General features: G+C 56.0%; 1 protein-coding gene across 2 annotated transcripts; it reads left to right on the forward strand.

Annotated features, from left to right (window-relative positions):
* The first annotated feature begins 3,871 nt into the window (after positions 1–3,871).
* IMPDH1 (inosine monophosphate dehydrogenase 1) lies at positions 3,872–22,020 on the forward strand. 2 transcript variants are annotated; one of them, XM_049893951.1, is made up of 15 exons: positions 3,872–4,117; positions 8,436–8,537; positions 10,585–10,633; positions 13,312–13,413; positions 13,553–13,627; positions 13,905–14,111; positions 14,263–14,350; positions 15,879–16,078; positions 16,872–16,962; positions 17,154–17,249; positions 19,095–19,238; positions 19,318–19,462; positions 19,760–19,903; positions 20,016–20,099; positions 21,272–22,020. In XM_049893951.1, exons 1-15 carry the CDS (start codon positions 3,954–3,956, stop codon positions 21,291–21,293), a joined length of 1,713 nt encoding a protein of 570 aa, XP_049749908.1. In that variant the 5' UTR covers positions 3,872–3,953; the 3' UTR covers positions 21,294–22,020. The 2 variants fall into 2 exon arrangements, with proteins under 2 accessions (XP_049749908.1, XP_049749909.1); XM_049893952.1 differs by having other exon boundaries at positions 8,439–8,537.
* The last annotated feature ends 765 nt before the right edge of the window (positions 22,021–22,785 follow it).

Consider the following 22,785-nt stretch of genomic DNA (forward strand, 5'->3'; position numbering starts at 1 on the left):
CCCCTGGTAAGAGGCACTGGTCTAGATATTAAAGGTAAGTAAAATCCCTTCATATAAGGCTGAGGCTCTTGAGTTATCCCATCTTAATGTGATTGTTTTAATGAATAGCTTCTAGCAATCTCATTTGTAGCCAACAAGCTCTGGAGAAAAGACAGAGCCACTCCAGTGAATTTGCAAGTGCTGGGTCTCGTCAGTACTTGGGCCCACTCATTACATATGTGTGTGTCATCTTTTTATTATACCCTACCTACTTCCAGAGGCCTTCGGAATGGTCCCTGACTCATTTCTTTTTCAGAACATATGAACATGTTCTGTGTATTGCCCAGAAGCTGGGCTCTTTCAGGTGGGGAGGGTGTCTTACTTGTCAGAGCCCTCCCCGTTGTATTCAGATTGTCTCTCTGCCTCACTGTGCATTAGGGCCCACAATAGCAGGGACAATGACAATCTTTTTCACCACTGTACTCCCAACATCAAGTACCCTGTTGGCACACGGGAGGGAACCAGTAAACACTTATGAAATGAACATACAATAGAAATGATAATATATTGTATTTAGCTGTGGGTCAAAAGTACAGAATGTAGCTATAGCTTACTTAGTTTACAATAATCATTGCTTCTGTTTATTAAGAACATATATCGGGAATTTTACATGTATTAGCTCACTGATCTCAGATAAATATTATTAATCCATCTGAAAGATGAGAACCCTGAGACTCAGAGTTTGTAACTTGAGTGATTGTACAGTAAAGCCCATATTTGGACCTAGGCCCACCTAACTGCAGGTCCTAGTCTTAGTCTGCCTTGATATACTGTTGGTGTTGTTAATTGCTGTTCAGTTGGCCCCCGACTCATGGCGACTCTGCACACAATGGAACAAAATGCCACCTCGTCCTGGACCATCCCCGTGATCAGCTGAGGATTGGACCATTGTGATACATAGGGTTTTCACTGGGTGATTTTCAGAAGTAGATCACCAGACCTTTCATTAGCACAAAAAACTCAAAACTAATACAATAGTTCTAAAACTGAGGTTATGGATTGAACTGTGTCCCCCCAAAATATGTGTCAACTTGGTTAGGCTACGATACCCAGTATTTGTGTGGTTGTCCTCCATTTTGTGATTATAATTTTATGTTAAAGAGGATTAGGGTGGGATTGTAACACTCTTACCCAGGTCACATCCCTGATCCAATGAAAAGGGAGTTTCCCTGTTGTCTTAGTCATTTATTGCTGCCGTAACAGAAATATCACAAGTAGGTGGCTTTAACAAAGGGAAGTTTATTCTCTTACAGTCCAGCAGGCTAGAAGTCTGAATTCGGGGCACTGGCTCCAGGGGAAGGTGTTCTCTCTCTGTCAGCTCTGGAGGAAGGTCCTTGTCATCATTATTCCCTTGGTCTGGGAGCATCTCAGCACAGGAATCTCAGGTCCAAAGAACGTATCTGCTCCCAGCACTGTTTTCTTGGTGGTATGAGGTCTCCATGTCTCTATGCTCGATTCTCTCTTTTATATCTCAAAATAAATTGGCTTAAGACACTATCCAATCTTGTATATCTCATCAGTATAACTGCCCCTAATCCATCTCATTTCATCATAGTGATAGGATTTACAACAAATAAGGAAATCACGCAAAATGATGGACAATCAATACTGGGACTCATGCCCCAGCTAAGTTGACAGATATTTTGGGGGGACATAATCCAATCCATGGCACCTGGGGTGTGGCCTGCACCACCTTTTATCTCTCAAGAGATAAAAAGGAAAGGGAATCAAGCAGAGAGGGGCAACCTCATACCACCAAGAAAGCAGTGCCAGGATCAGAGTGTGTCCTGTGGATCCAGGGTGCTAGTCTGGGGAAGACTGGTGAGAAAGTCGGCAGACAGCAGACAGAGAAAGGCTTCCCTTGGAGGTGATGCCCTGAATTTACACTTTTAGCTTACTTTACTGTGAAGAAATAAATTTCTCTTTGTTAAAGCCATCCACTTGTGGTATTTCTGTTCTAGCAGCACTAGATGACCAAGACATTTTCTTTTTTTTTTTTTTTCATTTTTCAAATGTAACACATGCTCATCTTAGAGAATTTAAAACATATAAAAAAAATAGGTAAGCAAAAACAAGAGGAATAAGATCACCTCTAATCCTACCGCAGAGATAATCACTGTTGCTATCAAGTTGACTCCAACCCATGGCAACCCCATGCGTGTCAGGGTAGTACTGTGCCCCATAGGGTTTTCAATGGCTCATTTTTTTTAAAAACTTTCCTGGTCCGTCTTAGTCTGGAAACTCTGCTAAAACCTCTTTGGCATCATAGTAACAGCCTCCACTGACGAAAAGCTGGTGGCTGGGAATCGAACCCCGGTCTCCTGCATGGAAAGGGAGAATTCTCCCTCCCCTGTTTACAGTCGTAAGCCTGCAGGTCAACTCTTTTCTTGTGTAGGAATGATTATTTCACCAACAGGGACCAGAAAAATGACTATTACTGTGCACAGTTTAAATCAGCCCACCCTTACCTCTTTGAGATTTCTGCAAGGACATAGAAATAATCTTATTACATAAAATCTTGTCCATCACAGCATTCACAGTGACAGAATTTCACTGGTGGCCGGGAGGCCAGAGAAACTGTTTTAACCTTGAATCTGGGGAGTGGGTGTGTATGCGTACAGGAAAACATTATCAGTGACATAAAGTCCAAGCTCTTATCATTGCATAAGTTCAGTTTCCTTTGATATTTGCTGAAAAGCCTGGCCCATAACTCTCCCTCCTTGGAATGCATGTCAGCAATCCCTAATCGTTCAGTGTTTACCATTTGTTCTGCAGATTGTCAGATTTAAAAAAAGTATAGGTCCAAAAAAACCCTTTGCGATCTAGTCGATTCCAACTCATAGGACCCTAAAGGACAGAGTAGAACTGCTCCATAGGGTTTTCCAAGGAGCGGCTGATGGATTGGAACTGCCACTGGTGTAGTGGTTAAGGGCTAAGGCTGCCAAGCAAAAGGTTGGCAGTTGGAATCCACCAGGCGCTCCTTGCAAACCCTATGGGGCAGTTCTACTGTCCTATGGGCTCGCTGTGAGTAGGAATCGACTGGACAGCAATTTTTTTTTTCTGTCCCCTAAAGTAGATTGCCTGAGGGTGAGGACTCTCACTTTTCCTTTCCACCTTTGCTAGTTCAGTCACTGCTCACAGTGATAATAACGATGATGAAATAGGAAAAGGCGTGCTTTCTCGTTAGCTGACAAACAAGTTAGAGCACGTTTAAGTATTCAGCAGCACTCCCTGGTTATGGGGTACTCCAGAAGAGGCGAGACAAGGCCCCGTCCCTTAAGGAGCCTACAGCCTTGTCTGTTACTTTCTCAGGTGGTGGCAGGAAAGAGCGGTGTAAAATCGGGAAGGTGGAGTCTGTGGAGGCCCCGAGAGGCAAAAGGAGAGATGGACGGTCCCCCCTCCGATCTGGCCCTAGTAAGGGAGGTTTGCGGCCGGCCGGTAGGAGGCGCTCCAGGGGACCATGCCACCGCTCGGACGCAGCCCCGGGATCGCACAGAACACAGCCTGCCCCTCGAGCCACTCTGCGCTCCTTTCCTCCCCTAGCTTTCCTCAGGCCGCGCCAGGAGAAGGTCCAGACGGCGGCGAAGGGGCGGGGGTCCTTCCCAGTTCCGCCGGCGGTGACGCCTTCCCACCTCCACCTCCAGGCATCCCCTCGGTGACTCGGAGACCGGTGAGGCGCGCCGCGCCCGGGAGGCCGCGTCGAGGGGCAGGGAGGAGCGACCGGCCCGGGCAGAGCCAGGTCGACTCCGGCTGGCCCACCCCCGGCTGCCCCGCCCCCGGCCCGCCCCGGCCCGCCCCGCCCCGACACGTAGGCCCCGCCCCCCGGGACAGGACTCGGCGGCAGTCACTCCCCAGCGGGGCCCGGGGAGCCTCCAGGCGGAGAGGCTCCCGCTCGCCCTGAGCGCGGCCTCCGCATGGAGGGGCCGCCGCCACGGGGGTCGGGGCCGCTCTCGCCGCCGCTGCAGGAAGGCGGAGCCGCCGCGGTTCCGGAGCCCGGAGCCCGGCAACACCCGGGACACGAGACGGCGGCGCAGCGGTACAGCGCCCGCCTGCTGCAGGCCGGCTACGAGCCCGAGAGGTGACGCCTAGGGCCGAGCGCGGGGCGCATCCGGGGCGGGCGGCGAGGAGAGCGCGGCGGCTCCCGGGCCACGGCGGAGGAGGGAGGGCAGGCCACGCACTCTTGCCCTCTCGCCGCTTCACCTCTAACTTCCTGAATCGGGGTTCAGACGCCACGCACCCGTCTTTGGTTGAGGCTGTAGGCGGGCACTAGGCAAAAGGCTTGGCGCTGCGTTGCACGGGGGTTGGAGGACAGGGAACAGGTCGTAAAAACTCTCCCAAAAATCTTAGCCCTGGGTGGCACCTCTACTACACACCCGACGACACCTGCTCCAAGTGGCCCCAACTCCTGAGGTTCCGGCAGTGCTTGGAGTCCCTGTCCAACTTTGCGTACTCCTTCTTAGCTGTTTGCTCACAGAACTGTCCTCAGTGTAGGTGTCCAGATGCTTCGCCTCCTCTGGGCTGAGTAAGGACACCACCCCCCTACCAGCGCCGCCCACCTCAGAGGCTCTCTGAGGCTCGGCACCCGCCCTGGGGTCTGTAAGGGAATGAGGGTCACTGGAGGAAGAGTAGGGGTATTGACCAGGGGCCCTGGGGGACTGGCTGAAAAGGAGACAGCGGCTAATCTCTAGATTGTCTCGCGGCCTGGAACGCAATCTACTGTCCCGGTCCAGAGGATTTGGACTTCTTTCGCTGGCCCATCTGCTGGTGCTCAGCAGCTCGGCGAGGTGACCTGACAGCTGGGCCTGGGGGTGGTCGGGGAGAATTAGCCAGCAGCTCGTGCTGGGGCTGGTGCTTATGTAAGAACTTTTAACGGCTTAGCGGGCTGCCTGGTGGACCTGGCCCCCCCCCACCGTCCCCCGCAGGCTGGCTCTCTAGAGTGGCCTAGGTTTCGCCACCCCTTATCCTTCCTGCCGTTCTAGAAATCCAGCTACCGTGACCTGGAGTGCTAGGGAGGCGGCCCCAGGAGCTGAGGGAGCAGCGGGGCACTTGAGGGTTGAGGAGGCAGTGGCTTGGTTCCAGCAGATATTGGAAAAATGTTATCCCAGAGTTCGTGCCGGGGCCACAGAGGGGCATCCTTCTCTAGATTCTACTTCTATATCAGTAGAGCTAACCTCTGTCCCCCACCCAGGCTCGGAAGAGCCCGTGTAAGACCCTGGCCCCAGCCAGGTGGTATAATGAGATTCAAACCTGCCAGCTAGGCCTCCACCTGCCTCCGCCAGCACAGAGCTGTGGGAGGGGGACAGTGTTCCATGATAAGTCCTGGGTTTGAGGCTAGTGCCATTGCTCCCTAGCTTGAACTTGGGTGACCTGTGTCCCCCAGATCAGCAACACCAATGTGATTGCCTCTTCTCCCTCAGCCCTGCCCCCATCCTCACCCCCCCCCCCCGAAATGTCTTGAAATCTTGTTCCTTCAAACATCCCCAGACCTGATACAGACCTCTAGGATCCCTGCCTGGACCTCCATGCCCCAGTAGAGCACTGCTCCCCGAGTACCTGGGGAAGGGTCTAGAAGGGGCCAGAAAGGGCTTAGGTCTGCCATCACCCACTACTGCCCTCACAGCAGCTAGGTGGGGAGCCTCAGGGGACTGGGCCTTCCCCTGGTTGCCTGGGTGTCTCCTCCCCAAGGAGGAAGCAGCTGGGAAAGATCAGGAAGAGGGAGGAGGAAAGCCGGGGGATGGATTAAGAGTCTCTGGAAAAGGACAGCCTAACCCTGGTCTGAGCCCACGGCTTAGGGTCAGGAGGATGCCCTGACATGGGCAAAGCAGGAGGGGGTGAGGAGGCAGGCAGAAGAGGAGGAGTGGGGCTATGAGGCCTGTAGTCACTAGGGAAGTGAGCCCCCAACTCAGCATGGCAACCTCCTTCCCCAGGCCCCAGAGTTCTAGGCTGGAGCAGATGTCACATTAAGGTCACCAGAGATGGCAGACTCAGCTCTGCCCTGGTGGAACCCTAGCCATTCCTGACCCACACTGTAGGGGAGAGTGACCCAGAGCAGGTACCTTGGGAGACCACAAAGGTTTGAGGGCAGCCATGCTCTGTCTGCAGTTGCCATCACAGCCCTGTCTTTCTATGGCCAGGAAGGTGCCCGGGGCAGCTCTGAATGGCCAGGGACTTCCACTGGCTGCTCTTGCTGCTCCAGCTCTGGGTGGCAGTGAGAGGTCCTAATGCTGGTCCCTCGAGATAACCCCGTAAGCACAGGCCCCTGGGTGGGTATATGTGCTGAGGAGTCAGCGGAGCTTCCCAGGTGTCCCTGGCAAGCTGCCCAGCCCCGCTTAGCAAGACCCTCACTTGGCCATCTCCCTCCGTTCCAAGGCCTCATCAGGAGCCTGCCTTTGGAGTCCACTGGTGGGGAGGGGAACTTGGACTCTGAAGGGCAGGTGGTGTCTGTGATGTCCCTGTCCCCCACAGTGATAGTGAAGCAGACCTCTGTGAGTGCCCTCTAACACTGTGCCTCACTTCCAGCTCTGTGGGAAACCTCCCCTCCCCTCTGCACACAAATGGAACGGTCTGTATTTTCCTGGCAGGGTCTCGGGGGCATCACCGAGGGAGGTTGGGCATCCCAGGGAGCCTCTTGGCTTGGAGGCCAAGGCTCCCCTGGGCCCAGCTGCCACCACACTGCTGAGAGGTAAACAAACCCAGCCTCCCAGAGCTGGGGAGGGAGGGAGTGAGCTCCACAGGCAGCCACCGTGCCAGGAGGCCTGTGTCCCTGCCCTCTCCTTCTGTCACCTCATCAGTGAGCAGTGGGAACCACAGGAGCACCGAGAGAGGAGTCCGTGGGGTCTGAGTAGGAGGTTGCTCTCTAGCTTTTGGTCAGGGTAGCATTAACAGACCTGGTCACAATGGGCAGAGTCTCCCCCAACACCCCACCTTGCCCCCATGTGAATCAATTTGCTCCCCAATCTTACCACCCCACGTACAGAGCTGGGTATTGCTGGGCACACAGACCACCAAACTTCTGCCTGGGGAAGTTTTCAAAAGTTCCCTTGCCTCGGTACTAACTTGCATGCATACCCATTAGTGTAAGCCAGGCCTGTGTCCATCCCGTCTTCCCATCACACTCACCTTCCAAATAAAGCTACACTTGCCTTTCTGGAAAGAGCCCTGGTGGCAAAATGGCTAAGCATTTGGCTGCTAACCAAAAGGTCAGTGGTTCCACCCCACCAGAACCGACCAGCTGCTCTGTGGGAGAAAGATGTAGCAGCCTGCTTCCGTAAGCATTACAGCCTTAGAAACCCTATGGGGCAGTCTGCTTTGTCCTATAGGGTCACCATGAGTAGAATGAACCCCATGGCAATGGGTTTGGTTTTTGGTTTTTGCCTCTCTGCGGTTAAAACCTCTGCCATCCACACTCCTTTGTGAGCTGAGGACAGGGCACCCGCAGGAAGCCCTGGACCAGGAGTCAGAAGCAGCAGCCCCTACTCCTCCTTATGAGCCCTAGGCTCTGTACCTGTAAAGTGGAGGGACCTAATAACTGGCATTTAATAGATTGTAAACGTGGAAACACTGATGGCTTAGTGATTAAGAGCTATGGCTGCTAACCAAAAGGTCAGCAGTTGGAATCCACCAGGCGCTCCTTTGAAACTCTATGGAGGCAGTTCTACTCTGTCTTATAGGGGGGTCACTATGAGCTGAAATCGACTCGATGGCAGTTTTTTTTTTTTTTTTAGTAAATGTGATCATTTATGAAAAATGCTTCGTAAACTTCACAGGGCTCCAAGGCCACCCAAAGGTCAGCGAGTGTCATCGCTGAGAATGCTAGCCCCCTAGGGATGATGGGTGGGGGGAGTGCCGGTGAGCGAGGCTGCAATGCCTGAGGGTCCACCCCTAGCTCCTCTTGGGAGGGGGGCTGGAAGCCCAGCCCAGGTCCTAAGGGCTGGTCCCTGAAAGGAGCCCGGGGATTATCTTGGGGAAAGGCAAACGCGCTAGAGGTACCCCTGCGGGCGGGGAGCCTCAGGTCGGCCGGCAGGATGCCTGGGACCGCCTGGGCTGGGAGAAAGCCTGGGGCGCGCTGCGGGGGCCCGGGAGGCGGGCCAGCAGGGTGGGGGCGTGTCCGTCTTGGCCCGGCCCCCTCCCCCGGGCCTGTGGGTCGCGGTGCCACTGCGGCCGGGCGTGCGCGCGGCAGGGCTCGCTGCCTTTGTGCGGGTAGCGCGGGCGGCGGCGGGCTCGGGGAGGGGCGGAGGAGGGCGGCGCCCGGCCCGCCCGTTGCCGCAGCCCCCGCCCCGGCCCGGCCGGCCCGCGGCGGCAGCGTGGCCGCGGCGTCAGCAGCAGCAGCAGCAACAGCAGCGGCGGCGGCGGGGCGGCCCGCGCGGAGGTTTATGTCGGGCCGCGGTGTCTCGCAGCAGCATGGCGGACTACCTGATCAGCGGCGGCACCGGCTACGTGCCCGAGGATGGGCTCACCGCGCAGCAGCTCTTCGCCAGTGCTGACGGCCTCACCTACAAGTAAGCACCGCGGCCTCGGCCCACCTGGGTGCGCGTACAGAGGCAGCGCGGTCCCCGGCCTGGCCCTGCACGTGCGCGCGCCCCTCGCCGTCCCTGCGAGACGCCGGCGGTCCCTGGCCCGACTCGAGTGGCTGGGCGGAGGGGGCTGGGCTGGGGAAGGAAGGCAGCTCACGCCGAGAGAGGGACGTGGCACAGTGACATCGTGGCCCACGGTGCCATGCGCTGTTCCCAGCCAGGTCCGCGCCCGGCCTGCCCCCTTCCTCCTCCTAGTGGGCATCTTGGCCGCATGGGGGGGGGCGTGAGGGGATAGGGGGCTTCGGGCGCGTGGGAACTCGAGGTGTGGGAGCTATGGGGAGATTTTTCCCAGACCTTCGTCCAAGGCACCTCTTGCTCCCAGTCGCCCCACGAGGGCAGAGGGGGCCCAGCAGCCCAGCCGAGGCTCGGGTGTTGCCCTCAGAAGAGGTCCAGCTGGGTGGATGGGATGGTACCCTTTTTTCTCTACCATCCAGACCAGCTCTCCACCTGTGCCCCTGGCTGCCCATAGTTTGGCACTGGTGCCCCCTTGGGCATGAGTATTCTGTGATTTCTACCGCTGAGCCCACCCCAGGTGGGATTTGGGAGGAGGGTGGGGACCTCCCGGTGTGCCTGTGGCTCAGCTCGCCCTTTCCCCGGGCCCTGGGCCAGTTGTCCTCCTGGCTGCAGGCCTGGCATCAGCCCTGCTCCTGGCTGCAGGACTGTGTCCATGCCAGGAAAGGGCGTCTGAGCCCAGGGCTGGGGCAGAGAGGGGATGCTGGGAACCCAGCGTCTCCTGCCCTGTCTCCTGCCAGTCCCTGACCCAGTCTTCCCAAATATCGGGGGTGCACAGCCACTCCTGAGAAGCATCTCCTTGCCTGCACATAGCTGGGCGTAGGCCAGGTGAGGGGTGGATAGAACACCTGGAAAATGACAAGAGGTCCAGAGGCCGAGCCCTGATGAGCCTGAGGCCTCTTGTAGACAGCAGAAGAAGGCTTGCTGAGGGGCAGGGGCCCTGGCCCAGAACTCTTCTTTCCTTGGGGGTCTTTGGTAATGGTATATTTTTCGTTGGAATCTGTTAGGGAAATGCCCTAGCGAAACCCTTGGGAGTTTCTCTAGGCCTTGGGGCAGATGAAAGACCTGACCCCTCCCGTCTGGGCTGTAGCCTCTCTAAGGAACCCTCCCTTTCAGCCCATCCACTCTGCGTGCTGGAGCTGGCTAGCTCAACGCCAGACCCAGCCTATCTTTTCCTGCCAGCACTGGGGGTGCCCGCACTTTGCTCGGCCTGGGTGGGAGGGTTCCACAGTGAGGGGCATTTGCCTCTGGGTGTATCTGTCCAATGGGGCAGTTCTCCTCTGTCCTATAGGGCTGCTCTGAGTCAGAAGTGACTCGATGGCAATGCGTGATATCTGTCCAAGGCTGTGATTTCAGGCAGGTGGAGCCCGTCAGGGCCCCTGGGCTCTGGTGCTGCACCCTGACACACCCATGTAGCCCTGTTCTCCCTGGATCCTGGGGTTCGCTGTGACCAGGGCTCGCCCTGGTGCTGGTAGTTACCTCACCTTGGCTGGGGCCCCAGTGTCTGGGTCCTAACTGTAAGGTCTTTTTCCTCCCTTCACCACCCCAGGCAGCGTCTGTTGGCTGCTCCAGTTCAGCTCAGCAGACGTTTCTGGGTGCCTGCCGTGTCCGCACATGCTGCACTCAGCCGCTGACTTGCGGTCCAGGCCATGCGGTGTCAGGCCACAGAGCCCGCCTCAGGTTCACCTGTGTTTACTCACCGTCTCCCCCATCAAGATTGGGAAGTTTGCAAGGGCAGGCCCTTGTCTGCTATGAGACTTCCACCCCCATGAGGGAACTTCTGTGTCCCTTGACAACACTGAGCCCTGAAGCAATGAATGTTTGGGGCCTTCTGCCGTGGTAGGTGCCCCAGGGCCACAGACCCTCTGCTGTCCCTGGAGGAGCACAGGAATCAGCTGCAGTTGGGGCCTCTCTGCCGGCTCCCTTCCCCACCCAGTAACACTTGTTCTTCTCTTGCCAGCGACTTCCTGATCCTCCCTGGCTTCATCGACTTCATAGCTGACGAGGTGGTGAGTGCCTCTTTCTCTGAGGGGTAGCGAGGGGCGGGTATAGGTGTGGAGGAGGTTGACTTCTCACTCGAGGGCAGTGTGTGGGGGAGACCTTTCTTGGAAATGCGGCAGATGCATTGGTTGCTGCCGGAGAAACAAGAGCAATGGCCTGAGCCTCATGGGGCAAGGCTGCAGTGCGCGTGTCCTGAGTGGGGGCGTCCGGCACAGGGCGGAAGAGCTCTCCGTCACTAAGGATCCCACAGTGGGGTCCCCCAGAGAGGGTGGGCTTGGGTGTGGCAGCCTTATAGAATAGACCAAAGAATTGGGTTTTGTCTGAAATCCTGAGCAAGGACATGATAGAAGCCAGTAAATTATGGAGATTTGTATAAGGTGCACAGACTTGTTCACTGAATCACAATGTACAAGAATGAGCACAGAGGTTTAAAGGAACTAGGGTAGCGCAAACCGTAAACATGCTCAGCTACTAACCAAAAGGTTCATGTTCACCCAGAGGTACTTTGGAAGAAAGGCCTGGTGATCTTCTTCTGAAAAATCAGCCATTGAAAACCCTATGGAGCCCAGTTGTATTCCTCTGACACATGTGGGGTCTTCATGAGTTGGAGCTGACACCGTGGCAACTGGTTGGGCTTTGGCTCTATGTGAGGAAACAGTGTCTTGCTTTGCAGGAGGGGCTTAGCAGTGAGCCAGATAGCAATTTCCTTTATACAGTGAAACCTGTGAGAGCTGGAACTCGACGAGACTGCCTTGTTTTTCAGGGTCTCACAAGTTTTCCATCTTCAACAGGGTGCAGTCTTATCACTTTTCTATTGCTTGTTTTTTAATGGCAAATACTTAATTTTCCTTCTCTGGCAGGTTTCCGCCCTTAGCAGGTTTTACTGTATAATTAACACATGATAAACTCAGAGAGGCAGAGGGCAGTACTGACAGGTATAATCACTTCAATCAATTCTATCATAAATTCATACACTTCTAAAAATAGTTCATTTCTTTCTGGTGGCTATTGTTGTTGGTATTTACTCCTGTCAGATTCTCATGGAAGGCTGGAGTGCCCATTTCTGTGCTGGGGAAGCTTATTTTCAGCCTCTGTACCCAGTACTGACAACAACCGATTTTTAGGGGGAAATTTGGGCTGTTCTAGATTTTTCCCTTAAGACAGCGATCAGGGAGCCTTCTTGGTTCAGCTGCTCAGTTCAATGAAGTTTACTGAGCATCCCGGCTTTGTGCTGGACACTGGGCTGGGTGCTGGGAGGAGAGGGAGAGACAAGATCCCTGCCTGGCCGCCGAGGGTCTGTCTGTCCTGTCAGCCTCTGTCAGGAAGGCTCTTCTGTGGGATGATAGGGGAGGAGAAGGTGGAGCTTTCTAGCCTATGGGGCCATGATTCTGAACAGGATCTGTGGATGGACTTCAGGGGCCTTCGAATCTCCAAAAATTATACAGGCAGTCCCCGACTTACAACAGGGCTCCGTTCCAATGACACCATCTTAAGTCGGTTCTGATGTAAGTCGAATGCCTCAATTTTTCTTTTAGTTTTTATTATTACCGCCTTTTATTATCAGTATCTTAATAAATCTGATCTTTGTGTTTAGGAGTTGGAAACATTGCCTATAAACTTAAATATGTTTTAATACATACATGCATTAAAAAATACATAATTCATAAAAAAAGAAAAGGATGGTCGTGAGTGCAGTTCATCGTAACTTGGATATAAGTCAGGGACTACCCGTATATCAAAGTCTGCATCAGAGTGTTTTTGGGGATAGGATCTACAGCTGTTGACCTGAATCACAGAGGGGACTGTGATCTGGCTTTACCTGCCACTCAGATGCAGAAAGAAAAAGAAAAGCCAGTTGCTGTCCAGTTGACTGACTCATGACAACACCATGTGCGTCGGAGTAGGACCGTGCTCCACAGGGTTTTCATTGCCAGGCCTTTTTCTGAGGCACCTCTGGGTGGACTCGAATCTCCAACCTTTCCATCAGCAGCCACACACTTAACCGTTTGTGCCACCCAGGGACCCCCTCAAATGCAGAGGACTCCCTCGTGTGTATTTGCAGTCCTGGCCTCTCCCTGGAGCTGCAGACTCTCATTCTGGGGATTTCCTGGATATCTACTAGGCTTACACCTTGGAGAGCTTTTCCTCCCCGCCTTCCTGCTCCCAGTCACCATCATCTCTCCTGGTCCGGTGTGGCAGCATCCTAAGTGGCCTCCCTGCCCCAGCTCTTGTCACCTACACTCGCTCTCCACAGCGAAGCCTGAGTGACCTTTTGAAAGCATAGATCAGATCATGTCACTCCTCTGCGTAAGACCCTTCAATGGCTCCTCAGCTCAGAAGAGAATAAGAGCCCCTCTCTGTGGCCCCTGCCTGCCTCTCACCCCTTGGCTCCCGCCTCCCTCCCTCCACTTTGCTTCCCAGCCTGTCTTTCTTTTAAAATCCACCAAGCTTGTTTCCACATTGGGGTGCTTGTATTCCCACTGCCTGGAGGACCCTCTTGTACAGGTGGTTCGTGTTTATCACCTTTCTTTTCTGTTACGTCAGCTCCGTTATAGAAACCAGGGACCTCAGGTGCCTGTCCACGGCTCTATCCCAGGGCCCACCTGTGCCTGATACATGTAGGAGCCTAATTAATGTTGTTAAGGGAAGGACAGAAGCTTTCACCAGGCTGTGCCTCCATCCGCAGGACCTGACGTCGGCCCTGACTCGGAAGATCACGCTGAAGACGCCACTCATCTCCTCGCCCATGGACACCGTTACGGAGGCTGACATGGCCATCGCGATGGCCGTGAGTCAGGGCCCGGAGGGGGCGCTGTGCTGAGTGGCTGGAAGAATTGGAATCATTGGCAGGGTCTGCAGGGTGACAGGGGAGGCATGAGATGGACTGGTTGGCACCCCGCCTCTGACCACACTTCCTTTCCCTGCAGCTGATGGGAGGTATTGGTTTCATCCATCACAACTGCACCCCAGAGTTCCAGGCCAATGAGGTGCGGAAGGTCAAGGCAAGTATGGGGCCCTGTCCCCAGAGAGAAGATGCCACCTGGTGGCCCCCATCTCACCAACCCCCTCCCTTGCCAGCCCTGCAGGTTGGCGCATTCCCTGGCTGATTGGTTGGGGGTACAGGGCTGAAGCCTCACCTGCCTACTGGCCCCTCACACTACTAAGGGGCTTGACTCTTGACTCCTCTCTGGCACAGCCAAGCACCCTCTGCCCTCTCTGTTCAGACCACATGCTCCTCTAGCTTCCTTCCAGCGTTTTCCTTCTCCTGTCTGCCCACAGAAGTTTGAACAGGGCTTCATCACAGACCCTGTGGTGCTGAGCCCCTCACACACCGTGGGTGACGTACTTGAGGCCAAGATCCGGCATGGCTTCTCTGGCATCCCCATCACGGAGACTGGCACCATGGGCAGCAAGCTGGTGGGCATCGTCACCTCCCGAGACATCGACTTCCTTGCTGAGAAGGACCACACCACCCTCCTTAGTGAGGTGCCCATGGGGCAGGGAGAGGGTGGCTGGGGCACAGCTAGGGCCCAACACCCTGGGGCCTTGGGCTGGTGCCTGTGACCAGGGACCAGAGGGAGGCCTGGCTCCCTTCTCTCACCTGCCAACCTGCAGGCAAATGTTCCTGGCCCCACAGGTGATGACACTGCGGAACGAGCTGGTGGTGGCCCTGTCGGGTGTGACGTTGAAAGAGGCAAATGAGATTCTGCAGCGCAGTAAGAAAGGTACAGGGGAGTGGTCAGAAGGCGCCCTGTATCCCGAGCCCCGTCTCTTCACAGCCCCATGGGCTGTCCCAGCAAACAGAGTGCACCTTGGGGAGGTTTGACAGGCCCAGGCTGGAGCACGATCCCTAAGATGCTTTTCCTGACCTAGGAAAACCTGCCCCTCATTCAACATTCTCACAGTATCTTTCCCAAAACACTAAAAAGGAAAAACAACCCATTGTCGTTGAGTCGATTGTGACTCGTAGCGACCCTACAGGACAGAGTAGAATTGCTCCACAGGGTTTCCAAGGCTGTAACCTTTACAGAGGAAACCCTGGTGGCATAGTTATTAAGAGCTACAGCTGCTAACCAAAAGGTCGGCAGTTCAAATCCACCAGGCGCTCCTTGGAAACCCTATGGGGCAGTTCTACTCTGTCCTATAGGGTAGCTATGAGCCAGAATTGACTCGATGACAACGGGTTTGGGTTTTTTTCGGAATCTTTATGGAAGCAGGCTGCCACATCTTTCTCCCTTGGAGTGGCTGGTGGGTTTGGACCTCAGACCTTTCGGTTAGCAGCCGAGTGCTTAACCGTTATGCCACCAGGGCTCCTTTCCCAAAACATTATCAAAAAAACAACCAAACCATTGCCATCAAGTCGATTCTGACTCATAGCGGCCCTATTGGACAGAGAACTGCCCCGTAGGGTTTCCAAGGAGCGGCTGGTGGATTTGAACTGCTGACCTTTTGGTTAGCAGCTGAGCTAAAAAAAAAAAAAAAACACTGCCACCGAGTCAATTCCAGCTCATAGTGATTCTATAGGACAGAGTAGAACTGGCCCATATGGTTTCCGAGGAGCGCCTGGCAGATTCAAACTGCCGACCTTTTGGTTAGGAGCCATAACTCTTAACCACTACGTCACCAGGGTTTCCTCCCAAAACATTGGTCCTGTGAAATGCTCATCATGAACAAAGGGTTCTGTGGTCTTAGAAGCCTAAGAAATGCTGCTTTGTCTGTCCCTTATCTTTTATAAAGAATTGTACTTAAGCTTATTAAAGGCTCTGAGAAGTCCTGCAGTTAAATGCATTTGACATTGGTGCTGTTTTCATCATATTTGTTAGGTCCCTGTGGGGTACTCTGGGAATGGGAATGCTCCCTGATCTATACTCGAGGGTTATTTGGAGGTGGCATCAGGCAAGGCACATGCTCCCCTCTGTGGGACAGCCTCACATTTGTGCCCTGGCTAGGAGTGTTCAGACCACTGTGGCCCAGCTGGTGGAAAAGAGGCAGGAAGAGCTCAGGAGCCCTCTTGGCTGGGAGGTTTCTTTGCTTCCTGTTCCTGGGAAGAGGTCCAGGTCCCTAGAAGTGCTTCCTCAGTGGGTGCTGTCACCTAGTGGCTGGTTTGGGCACTTCAGGGGAATCGTCAGCAGGGTCCATTTCATCCCCTGGCCCTCCTTCCCTTGCTCCTCCAAACAAATAATACTCCTGCCTTCCTGGAGGTAGGGGACAGAGAAGCCTGTGCCTTCATCTTGTCTCTGCCTTCCTCGGCAGGGAAACTGCCCATTGTCAATGACCGCGATGAGCTAGTAGCCATCATTGCCCGCACTGACCTGAAAAAGAACCGGGACTACCCTCTGGCCTCCAAGGACTCCCACAAACAGCTGCTGTGCGGGGCAGCTGTGGGCACCCGAGAGGACGACAAGTACCGCCTGGACCTGCTCACCCAGGCCGGTGCCGATGTCATAGTGCTGGTAGGGCGCCCCCTGGGGACGGCCATGGGGAAAGCCCAGAGGGGAGTCAGTCAGCAGAGTAGAGGCTTATGAAAACCCAGGTTTGCCTCTGAGCAGTCGAGGAGCCTCCCTCTGTTGCTCTCAAGTCAGAATTAGGAGGACCACCATCACTCTTGACAGCTCAGAACAAACGGGCCCCCCTGAGGGCCTTCCTCGCTCAAAAGCTGGCAGTAATACAGCTCCCGTTCAGTGTCTTAGGGAACTTACCACTGGCCAGGCACCAGGCTAAAATCTTTCTGTATTTTAACTCATTTAGTTCTCAGCCCCTTGAAAGGTACAATTATTAGTCATCCGATTTACGAGATGAAGAAACCGTCTCAAAAAGGTTAAGTCAGTTTCTTTAGTCAGTGAATGGGTGGAATCAGGGCATGACCCCAGGCGGTACTCCTGGCTGGGAAGGTGGATCCTTACAACAGGTGTGTCTGCTGCAGTTGTTTTGTGCCATCAAGTTGATTCAGACTCCTAGTGACCCCATGTGACAGAGTAGGACTGCACCTTAAGGATTCCAAGGCTGTAATCTTTTCGGAGGAGGGAGCCACTGCAGCTGAGTGCTTAACTGCTGTGCCACCAGGGCTCCTGCCACAGTTAGTGGTGCTTAACCCCCTCACTTTGAGAATCATCTGACAGCTATCCAGCATCTCCTCCCTGAAAACAAAGAGCATTGTCCTAAGAGTTTTCATGATTTCAGAGTCCCCGTCCACTAAAGGATCACCTCCCGCAGTGAGGCTCCTTAGCTTGCTGTCCCCTCTCCTAGGACTCGTCCCAAGGGAACTCGGTGTATCAGATTGCCATGGTGCACTACGTCAAGCAGAAGTACCCCCACCTCCAGGTGATTGGTGGGAATGGTGAGTCCACGCCCCTCTCACTCCTGTCCTTGCCTGTCACCGTGCCACTCCTCTTTGTCCTTCATATCCCTGCATGCTGGCATTGCCCTGGAGTTGGGGACAGGCTAGATGGGCTTTGGTCATTGTGGGGAGTGCTAGACTCGGGTCCCAGGGCATCCCATCCTCACATTGTTCCTCTCCCCCACTGACAGTGGTGACAGCAGCTCAGGCCAAGAACCTGATTGACGCCGGTGTGGACGGGCTGCGTGTGGGCATGGGCTGCGGCTCCATCTGCATCACCCAAGAAGGTAGGTGCCACTAGGAGAGCCAGTGGTGGCCAGTTTGAACACCCCTTCCGGCCTCTTATTCAACGAATTTGTATTAAGTGTGCACTCTGCAAGGTGACTTCCTGGAATGGTGGGCTCAGGGGGTGACCCAGGCATAGACCCTGCCCTGTGGACACCATGGGCCAGGCAAGGCAGGTGTGAACAGGTAAGGCTATTGTGGGTTTTGGGTGTATGCCAGCCTACTTCGCAGGGTCTGGTCCACGCGGCCCAGTTGGGAGGCCCCACGCCGGTGTGACTGCTTTTCTGAGTTGCTGGTTGGAAGCCAGCTGGGAGTTTGGATTGGATTTGTGGTAAGGTACATACTTAAGACATGCACATAGCATGGCCCTAAATCTATGAGGGTATTATATACCCATGTAGTGTGGTGGAGTCCCTGGGTGGCACAAATGTTAACATGATCGGCCACTCCGAAAGGCTAGAGGTTCGAGTCCCCCCAGAGGCACTTTGGATGAAAGGTCTGGCAATCTACATCTGAAAAAGCAGTCGTTGAAAAACATATGAGGCGTGGTTTTGCCCTGACACGCGTGGGGTTGCCGTGAATTGGAATCGATTTGACAGCACCTGGTTTTAGTGTGGTGGTTGAGGGGGGGTTCCCCTCCGGCATGAGGCCCTTCGCGGGGTGGGTCCTTGAGCATGGAATGGGGAGGGTGAGACCCTGACATGTGGCCCCCTCAGTAGCTAGGGGAACATACCCTGGAGGCTAGTGTCTGACGTGGGGGCTGGCTGCCTGGAAGAGGTAGGCCCTGGCTTGGCCCGCGGGGTGTGCCTGGCCCCTCTAGCGAGGGCCACTTCTCCAGAATGCTGAGTGACCCAGTGGGTCTTCTCTGTGCAAAATACCTGCTCTCCCGCTTGGGCTACAGAGCTTCTGCTTTTAGTCATTGCCGACCTGCCCGTTAGCTGACCTCTGTGGTGGAACGGGGCCCTCTCTCACTCGCTCACCAGATATTTGTGGAGTGCTGCTCTGTGTCAGTTACTGTTCTAAGCCTGGGGATCCAGGGAGGACAAAACAGACAAGAGGCACACCAGAGAAGGTCCCTTTTCGGGTTTATTCAGCTTTATATCCATCCCTAGATGTGTGCTGCTTCCTTAGAAGTTCCTCTTCAAACCTAACACTTAAGCATCTTAAACAGTTAAACGTAGAAAATGCAAACGTTCTGGGAAAACCAATATCCTTAACAGTCCTTAAGGGGACCATCAGTCCCTAACCCTAATAATGGTTTTTGCAAATGAAAGCCTTGAATAGGAATCTGTGCAGCTGAGAGCAGGTGAGGCTGGGGCTACCAGGCCTGAGCTGGTGCATTGGTCTGGGGACAGCTGTGCTACACTCTGAAGGGCAGCACTGATCCTGTTCGCGTCAGAACCCCTGTAGTGCTGTCATGGGTGGTGTGACCCAGGTTTCTGCGGTGACATTCACCTGGAGGCATTTGCTGTCATCTACCTATCTCCTAGGAGTCCCTGGGGGACACATCATTAAGCGCTCAGCTATTAACTGAAAGGTTTGGTGGTTTGAATCCACCCAGAGGCACCTTGGAAGAAAGGCCTGGCAACCTACTTCTGAAAGAAGTCAGTCATTGAAAACCCGCTGGAGCACAGTTCTATTCTGACACGCGTGGGGTTGCCATGAGTCAGAGTTGGCTCTGTGGCAACTGGTTTGGTACCTACCTTGTACCTCAGAAGCTTCATCCAGCCCTGCCCCTTTTCCCCAGGGTGAAAGTGGGACACGGGGACAGGGTTGACCTGGCCCTGTGCTGCTGTTGACGCATCTCTCTCTTGTGCCCTCCTTCTCTCCCTTCCCCCCACCACCAGTGATGGCCTGTGGCCGGCCCCAGGGCACTGCCGTCTACAAGGTGGCTGAGTACGCCCGGCGCTTTGGTGTACCGGTCATAGCCGATGGTGGCATCCAGACTGTGGGCCATGTGGTCAAGGCCCTGGCCCTTGGAGCTTCCACAGGTAGGTGGGGTGGGAGCTGGGAGTGGGCAGGCCAGGAGGAGGGCTCCAAGGCTGAGGCACTGACCCTCATCCACTCCAGTGATGATGGGCTCCCTGCTGGCTGCCACCACGGAGGCCCCCGGTGAGTACTTCTTCTCGGATGGGGTGCGGCTCAAGAAGTACCGGGGCATGGGCTCGCTAGACGCTATGGAGAAGAGCAGCAGCAGCCAGAAACGATACTTCAGGTACCTGCCCTGAGCCCCAGCCCAGGCTGATAAGCCCTCAACCCTCAGGGCCCACACAACATTGACTTTCTAAGGTGGCACCCAGTCCCCACTTTATAGATTGGCACAGGGCATAAGTAGCCGACCTCAGACCAGCACCTGGGTCCCTGACTCAGAATTCATGCTTTGTTTAACCCTGTAGTCCAGGGAGTGGCTGCTTTGGGGGAGCCTTCTGGGTAGTATCCCCTCTCTCCTTAAGAGGTGGGGAGGGGCCCTCTGAGCCATGGGCTCTGGCTCAGGGTCCCCGCCTTCCTGCAGTGAGGGGGACAAGGTGAAGATTGCGCAGGGTGTCTCTGGCTCCATCCAGGACAAAGGCTCCATCCAGAAGTTCGTGCCCTACCTCATCGCAGGTATCCAGCATGGCTGCCAGGACATTGGAGCCCGGAGCTTGTCTGTCCTGCGGTGAGTGCTAGGGAGGGGAGCACCTGGGAGGCTTGTGGAACCTTACTGCTTCCTCTCTGTCTCTCTTTTCCACCTTTGTGGCCCTGACCTGCTCCGCACACCTTCCTGCCAGGTCCATGATGTACTCAGGAGAGCTCAAGTTTGAGAAGCGGACCATGTCAGCCCAGATTGAGGGTGGTGTTCACGGCCTACACTCGTAAGTGGGTGGCACCCTTGCCCCAGCTGGCTGGGACTGAGTTGGGCAGGTGGGGTCGTGTCTCAGAGGCTACGCTGAGTTCCAGGAGCCCTATGCACCACCTCCTCCCAGGGTGGAGGCTGCTTCAGGGTGCCACACCCTCTCCTACAGGCCCCAGCCTACCCTTGAACCCTGGCCCTTAGCCCCATGCAGGCAAGGCCCCCCCCCTCCCCTCGGGCTTCTCCCCGAGCAGGGCACGGGAGTTGTGGCCACTAGCCCTACCAGGACTCAGGGCCCTTGCTTGCTCGGAAGCTTGGTGAGAGTGGAAGGGGGCTGTCAGTGCTGAACTCTTACTGGCGGTGGCACCAGGCAGGCAGCGGAGGCTGGGGGCCTGGGCCCTCTGGCGGGGAGCAGGGCAGAGAGACAGGAGCAGGGCCAGCGCCGGGGTGGCCGTGGTGGGGGGCAGAGCGAGCTGCAGCAGTAGTGACAGGCACGCGGCCCGCCCTGGCTGAGAGGGCCCGTCTCCCCGGCGTAGCGGGCGTCTAACCTGTGTCTCTTTCTGCCCCACCCTCTCATAGCTATACCCTTCTGCCGTGTAAGTAACCGCGCTGCCCGGGCCAAGCGTAGAGTAGAGCAGGGGCAGTGTGGGTGGGATCTGGGCATGGGCGGTGGGCTGGGGGCAGTGCTGGGATATAATCATGGGACGTGGACCCCAGGATCGGGGTCTCCCACCCCCGCTCCCAGCACCACGGTGGGGGATGCCAGCAGTGCCCCCTCGTCCAGGTGAAATGCAAATCCCCTTCCTTCTGGGGTGCAGAGAGGGGCCTGTCATCACAGGCTTGAAATGGCCTGTCTGGGACAGGACCCAGGACCACCGGAGGCCCAGGCAGCAGGGGGTGGGGAGACCCAGAGCAGCAGAGGCTTAGCTCCTGGGCCTGTGTGAGGCTGGACGTGCCTTCCTGAGCTGGCTCCACACTGGGCCCTGAGGCTGCTCAGCTCCATGTGCCTTTCTGCCCCGGCCCAGCTCCTCAGAGAGCCCTAGCCCTGGTGGGACAGAGGCACGGGGCCTGCTCTCTGCCCTCCCCCACCGCCCATGGCCCAGGCAGGGGCTTCTGTGGCCCTGGACAAGGGGATCTGGAAGGGAGCTGGGTCCGCATGCCCACACCTGATGTCCTGTTGCCTTGTTCCCACAGTTACGAGAAGCGGCTGTACTGAGGACGGCGGTGGAGGCCGAGGCAGCGGAGGGGGCATACCCCCCGGTCCCCCTTCGGGCCCAACCTCCCTCCATAACTGAGTGGCCCACAGATTTGCACTACAGGTTCCCCAGCTCCTGTCCAGGGAGAGAGGAGGGGACAAGGGGTCCCGAGGGGCTGGTGGTGCTCCCGGGGCACCCCCGCAGTCAAGATCGCTCCTAGGCCAGGCTGCCCTGGGAGCCCTTAGGGCCCCCGCTTCAGCACCCTAGGCCAGCTGCCAGGCTCTCAGGCCTTGTGCCTGCCTCAGGTCTTTCTCGCTGCAGCCTGCTCTGGCTGGCTCGCACCCCAGGCAGGTGGCCCCTCCTGGCTTCTCCTGTAGGGCACCCTCCCTTCCCAGGAAATGGTGCTGTCCTGGCCCTGCCTCTGGCCCATCCTGGGCTACCGCCCCCTCAGCCAGGTGGCACTTCTGGGCTCCTGGCCCAGGCCAGGGGGAGGTCTCTGCCCCCTTCCCCTGGCCCCCAGGCTATCCTGGGCCCTGCTCCTCAGGCCACTCCCCCATCCCTGGCCCTGGGGAGGAGGCCACCCTGACCATGGCCGCCTGCCTGTCATTCCTGCCCCCCACCATCCGCAGGTATACCATTCCTGCCCTCTCCTCTCAGCTGCAGTCGAAGGCTTTAACTTTGCACACTTTGGGGTCACGTTGGCGTCATTGTATATTAAATAATCTGAATAAATCAAGCAGGTCTCAATGCCTCAGCTGTCCTGTCTCTGTATCTGTCCTTGTGGGCCGTGATCTGGGCCTCATCAGAGTCGGGCTGAGGGAGGTGCCAGGCCCAGCCTCCCCAGGAAGGTGATGAGGGCATCCCGGGGTGGTAGTGCAGGTGGGTCACGTGGGGCGGGAGGCCTCCCAGGCCTGGGCACACATGAGCATCCCTGCCCATTGCCAGCCAGCCAGCAGCTCCTGCAGGTGGGTGGTGTTGCAGAGGGGGGTTGTCATGGCTGTAGGAGACAAGCAGGGGGCCCTCACAGGTGGCTGCCAGAAAGGCCCACTGCGGCTTCGTAACGCTAAATGGTGCAACTGGGGCACAGGTGGAAGCAGAGCAGGGCTGTGGCCCTGACCGTGGGGCCCAGGGCCTGAGGGCCCATCAGCTGAGACACCTGTGGCAGGAGGCAGAGGGGTGAGCCCCTGTTCATGTTCAGCGCAGTTCTGCTTTCTGGCCTTGGACCTCTCATGGCAGAACAGCACTGCCACCTGGGCTGCAGGGTACCCCTAGAGTTGGGGGTCCTGGGGCAGTGATACTACCTTCCTGTGCTTCTGTTGTTGTCATTGTGCAGTGGGCACAGAATGTCGTCATGAGGCACAGATACCACTCAAACAGCCATAAGCAAGGAGGATGGCCTGGGAGGCGCTGGCAGTAGGAATGAGCAGAGTGAAGAAGGCCCTGGTCTGGGGGGAGTGAAGAGTTAGGACATCCCCATGACTATGAGGAGGGGCTTCCGCAGCCCATTGTTGC

The sequence above is a fragment of the Elephas maximus genome, chromosome 8 (assembly GCF_024166365.1).
Source record: "Elephas maximus indicus isolate mEleMax1 chromosome 8, mEleMax1 primary haplotype, whole genome shotgun sequence".
Lineage (NCBI taxonomy): Eukaryota > Metazoa > Chordata > Mammalia > Proboscidea > Elephantidae > Elephas > Elephas maximus.